This window comes from Arachis ipaensis, chromosome B06 (genome assembly GCF_000816755.2).
Source record: "Arachis ipaensis cultivar K30076 chromosome B06, Araip1.1, whole genome shotgun sequence".
Classification (NCBI taxonomy): domain Eukaryota; kingdom Viridiplantae; phylum Streptophyta; class Magnoliopsida; order Fabales; family Fabaceae; genus Arachis; species Arachis ipaensis.
In genome coordinates, this window is record NC_029790.2 from 126,827,735 (window position 1) to 126,833,692 (window position 5,958).

Sequence of the window (5,958 nt, forward strand, 5' to 3'; positions counted from 1 at the left end):
ATATAATAGATAATATAATATAGTAATTTTAGTTTAAAAATATGAATTACTATCTTGATTTTATCTTATAAAAGATGTTTCATAAAAAATTAAATAAAAAATTAGGTAATTTAAATTAGTTAATTTTATTTAATTAATATAATTGATTAATTAATCTATTTAATAAAAAATAAATAAAAAAATTAAGTTATGTAATTTTAGATAAGTTTGTCGTTGTAAAAAAAATTATTTTTTCAAATTGAAATCATATCTGAAGAGGCAAAAGTCATTTTTTAAAAGGATCATTTTATCAAAATTATTTTTTTTTAACAGGCCAAAATAACAATTCAGTCATTAATATATATTTATATTTTCTTTTGAAAATAAGCATTTTTTATTTTCTAAGCTTATCAAGAACTTAATGTATTTAGACAAGTTCTTTAGATGAATCAACATAGCAAAAGATATTAATTTTGGAATCAACCTAAAAAAAGAAAAAATATTCATTTTGAGAAAGAAGCAGCAAGAAGAGCAAGTATAAAAAAGTGAGAGGGAAATGGATAAAGGGTAGGTTTCAACTAAGGGCAGTATTGGTTGTTGTTGGAAGATGAGTAGAAGTAGAAGCAGAAGCAGGTGTTGGTTAGTTGGGATCTTGATCTTGGTAGTGAGAGTGTTGGGAGGAAATGGGTACCCATCTGAGGATCTGGTGGTCAACCTTCCTGGACAACCCAAAGTTGACTTCAACCAATATGCTGGCTATGTTGATATTGATTCCAACCATGGAAGAAGCCTCTTCTACTATTTTGTTGAAGCTGCTTTTCATCCTCACAATAAGCCCCTCACTCTTTGGCTCAATGGAGGTTGCATTGCTACTCCTCTCTTTTTCTTTTCTTATTTTTGTCTTATCTTCTTCTCTCTTCTTTGCTTCACTTTATTTTATTTTAAATTACTTTTGTGGTATCTAACTATCTATCTTGTGAGTTGAATAAAATATCTTGTTTGATTCCATTCTGTGCACCTTTCACGGATCCCGTTGGTTAATCACTTGAGGACAAAAGCTTTCTCCAAACTCAGTTTTATTATTTCTTTATTTCTTTATTCAAACATGTCCCAACTTATCCCATCATAAAACTTATACACAGATATCTTCATATATTTTTTTTTTGTTGAAATGTTTTATGTATTCATTTGTATTATCTTTTTTAATTATTAAAATTTGATTTTCTTTTTTGGTATGACTATTAACTAATATATGGTCGATCGGAATATCAAATACTTTACATTAATTCATTTCTTAGATTTCAAGTCCCCACATATAAAAAACCAAAGATTGTTGCGTAACTGATTTTTTGTGTACACGTAGCATAATTGATTGTTGTTACACTTCAAGTATTGTATTTGAAATTATGTCTATTATGTCTTAAGGAGTGTTCTTACACTATGCATAATACATGAAATCATTTCAGCTAAGTTTTCATCATCCTTTTTGGTTCAGGTCCAGGGTGTTCTTCCATTGGAGGAGGTGCATTTACTGAATTGGGACCCTTTTTTCCTAAAGGAGATGGACGTGGTCTAAGAAGAAATTCTAAGTCATGGAACAAAGGTATCAACATATAGAACAAAAGTAGTGTCTTAGTTTATGATAATGGAGATTTTCTGTCTACATTGATTGGTGATATTAAATTTTTGATAATCATAGCATCCAACCTTCTGTTTGTGGAGTCTCCTGCTGGAGTTGGTTGGTCATACTCAAATACAACTTCAGATTATAATGCTGGGGATGCGTCCACCGGTAAGGAGTTGCCTGTTTCAAATTCTTCGATTTCGTCTAATATTCTTAATACTCTTGTTTGAAATAAATGTTTAATTTAAAGATTAGAACTGTGTCACATGATTTCTTGATTTTGCAGCCAATGATATGTATTTGTTCATGCTGAAATGGTACGAGAAGTTCCCATCATACAGATCAAGAGAGCTGTTCCTCACAGGAGAAAGCTATGCAGGTTCTGGATATTGTTTTATTCAACTGATAAAAGCACTTAAAATTTTCTTTGCAGTTCTTTTTTTCTTTCTTAATGTATTTCTGACTTCACACATCTTCAAGGGTGTCCAAGGATGATATACAAATAAAATTAGAGTTTAATTACTATGCAACTGATAATTTGAAAAGAGATTTCATATATCTAATCTTTTCACTCCAGAACAATTTATCATCCTATCACGAAACCATCTCCTTTAAAAGTTTAAGCTATTAGGTAGAGGGATACAATTCCCTCATGCAATGCAAGAGACTCTCTTTCGGCTTGAAGCATGGATTATGATGCACTAGTCCATTTTTTGCCCTGTGCTGAAATTTTATTTTTATTGAGAAAAATAGAGTAACAAGGATTGAGTTCTAGAATTTTTGGTCATAAAAGCTCTGATACATAAGGTACACGAATGGTTATATATCTAACAAATGAGATAATTGTATTTATAAGAATTTAGAGATAAAGGGCCTCCAAGTTTTCGTGTTCTTATATTGTTTCCGGTTTCCTGTTGCCTTAGTCTCATGATAAATCTGATAATCTTCCACAGGACACTACATACCACAGTTAACTAATGCTCTACTGGATCATAATGCTCGTTCAACTGGTTTCAAATTCAACATTAAAGGGGTTGCTGTAAGATTCAATTCATTTGATACATCTTTACTCTTTAGGCATAATTTCAGGACAAGTTTTTGTTCATCTTACTTTTGCTTGTTAGATTGGAAACCCACTTCTAAGACTTGATCGCGATATACCAGCAACATACGAATACTTTTGGTCCCATGGAATGATTTCTGATGAAGTTGGACTTGCTATTATGAATGATTGCGACTTCGATGATTATGTGTATGAAAATCCTCACAATGTTTCTCATTCATGCACCAACGCCATACGCGAAGCGAATAGTATAGTGGGAGATTATATAAATGAATATGATGTGATTCTTGATGTTTGTTATCCATCCATTGTGGAACAAGAGTTGAGATTGAAAAAAATGGTATGCTTCTCTTCTGTCTCTATCATAATAGTTTAATTTTAATGAGTTCATAAAATAATTTTCTTGAATGTGCATCTTTTTGGTCCAAAGAGTTTTCTTAGGCATATTATCTCTAATTCCATGTCATGAACTTTCTCTCTCGAAAGCGCAAACTATTGGACAGAAATATGAATGATTTTATCTCTAATATTAAACTAATCGTGGCTGTGCACAAACGCAGGCTACGAAAATAAGTGTAGGTGTTGATGTCTGTATGAGTTTCGAAAGGCGATTTTACTTCAACCTTCCTGAGGTTCAGAAGGCCCTCCATGCGAATCGCACCAAACTTCCTTATAGCTGGTCCATGTGTAGTCAGTGAGTAACACATACTTCAGCATAACTACTTCTTTATTTCCTTGTCTCAAATAGAAAAGAAAAGCAACTATCTACGTGTTCTGTATTCACCAAAATACAAAATACACATTGAAAATAAATTAAACAACATATGTATTTATATACAAATATATGGTAGCTAATTTGCTGGCTGATTTTTTGTGCGTACATAGTATTTTTGATGTGTGTGTATGTGTGCAGAGTTCTAAACTATAGTGAAACTGATGGTAACATCAACATCCTTCCAATTCTCAAAAGGATAGTTCAAAACCATATCCCAATATGGATTTTCAGGTAGATTTAATTCAAAATGCTCTTGTTATGCATGCATTTTTTGTGTTCATGAAAAGTTTGATTATTCTACTATAAAACTGTTTGATTACTTTGATGTGCAATGTTTTATTGTTTTGATAGTTGATTTCTCTATTGGAAACTATAAACATGCATAAACATATATAAATATGTAATTTTCTGACTGTTATTATAAATTGTAGAGATAATTGTTTTTTAATTGTGATTTAATTGTTCGCCAACAAGCTATCACTCAAATGACATAGTCTCTCGATACTCATCTAGAGATTGCGGGTTCGAGTTTCCCTATCTTTGGTAAAAAAAAAAAAATTTGGTCTAATTGTTGATGGTCAAATGATGACAGTGGCGACCAAGATTCGGTTGTGCCGTTGTTGGGATCTCGAATGCTAATTCGTGAGCTAGCTCACGAATTACACCTGAAGGTTACAGTTCCTTATGGAGCTTGGTTCCACAAAGGCCAGGTATGTAAGCTGTTTCTTTTTCAGTTTCAAGCATTTCATAAGCCATATGCATATGGCGCCAAAGTTAGTTAGTAGAAGTTAAGTGTTAGCTATGTTATTCTATTAGCATTCAAATCTCTCCTCAACAAATATTGTGTTTCATTATATTAGACAGAAATTAAAATAAGAATATTTTAAAGAGGTCAAATGGGAATATTAGAAGAAAAAAGTGACATTTTGGGAATGTAATTTCATTAGTAATGCCAAGGAACCAATTTTTTCAGCTAATATCAGTCAAATTTTTTAAAATTATTTTGTTTATTTTAAATTCTAAATTCTAATTGATAAATCTTTAATTCTAGACAATAAATTATAAACCCTAAAGAAAAGTTGGTTAATTTTAATTAACTAAAAGTTGATTTCTTATACCTTCTCTTTCAGTAAGTCAAATACCTCTATCAATCAAAGTATCAAGCGTCATTTATCCCCCTTTCCCCTTCTCTACTGCCTTGGGACATTAACCAAATGCACTCCAAAATTTTGTGTATTTAATTTGCATTTTTATTTTCTGTTATGTTTTTTTTTTGGAATTTTGATAAAAAAGAGAAAACATGATTTTTATTTTTTAAACTATTTTTTCTTTGAGAAAAGGACAAATAGGTCTCTGACTTTTTGCCTCGCGGACATTTTTGTCCCTGACTATTGAAAAATACTTTTAAGTTCCTGACCTTCACAAAACTTGGACGGATCAGTCCCTGACGGAGACATTTGGACGGATCAGTCCCTGGCGAAGTCATTTGGACGGAGGGACTGATCCGTCCAAGTTTTGTGAAGGTCAGGGACTTAAAAGTATTTTTCAATGGTTAAGGACAAAAATGTTCGCGGGACAAAAGGTCAAGGACCTATTTGTCCTTTTCTCTTTTTTTTTCTTTCACTAAATCTTAAAAATAAAAAATATTAAAAATAAAAATAGAAAATAAAAACGCAAACTAAAGTCATTTGTTTTTAGCTTATCTCTTTTCAAAACATATCTACTCTTTCTCATATATTGACTCGACTCAGTCCATTTGCTATGGAAAAAAAGTGAGTAGAAAAAACATTTTGTATTTGGGCATGAAAGAAGATTTGATTGGTGTGATGGTGTTGGGTTGAATATAGGTTGGAGGTTGGGTGACAGAATATGGGAATTCGTTGACTTTTGCAACTGTAAGAGGAGCTGCTCACATGGTTCCTTACTCACAACCTTCAAGAGCATTGCATTTATTCACTTCATTTCTGCGTGCTACCAGGTTGCCAAATACAACGGGTCCTTCCATTCTTCATTAAGGACATCAAATTACTAATTTCTTCTTCTTTGGGGCCTCAAATTTGGCCATAAATTACGAGAGACAAAATATATTGGTCTTAACTCTTAAATAATTCAGTCAAATATATTCCGTCAAATATGTCAAATTATTTTACGGTTTATAATATCCTCTTTAAATAAAAGTTATCTTTATAAAAATATCTGCTATTTTTTAAATGGGATGATAGTTGGTGCAATACAGAATATAGATGCACATTAAGAGAGAGACCAATTATAAAAAAAATTCTTTTAAGAGTTTAAGACAATTGACTGGTTGGTGCTAATTTCAGATTTTGCACAAAACTCATCAATCTTTCTTTTGAACTAGTATGTACTTGTTTTGGTTCGAGTCTCGCATGCAGTCTTAACTTAGAAGGATATTTTAACCACATTAGGCCTGAATACCTTTAAATATAATATAATATTTAATACCTTTTATATTTTGTTAACAGTAAAAAGAGTTAATATAAGACAATAGATGTA

At 31.5% G+C, this 5,958-nt stretch overlaps 1 protein-coding gene across 1 annotated transcript; it reads left to right on the forward strand.

The window, feature by feature from the left end:
* LOC107605245 (serine carboxypeptidase-like 42) lies at nt 410-5,634 on the forward strand. Its single transcript, XM_016307049.2, has 10 exons — nt 410-839; nt 1,475-1,582; nt 1,679-1,771; nt 1,890-1,982; nt 2,557-2,642; nt 2,728-3,006; nt 3,227-3,360; nt 3,580-3,672; nt 4,034-4,151; nt 5,289-5,634. The coding sequence occupies exons 1-10, from the start codon at nt 587-589 to the stop codon at nt 5,454-5,456; spliced, it is 1,425 nt and encodes a 474-aa protein (XP_016162535.1). The 5' UTR covers nt 410-586; the 3' UTR covers nt 5,457-5,634.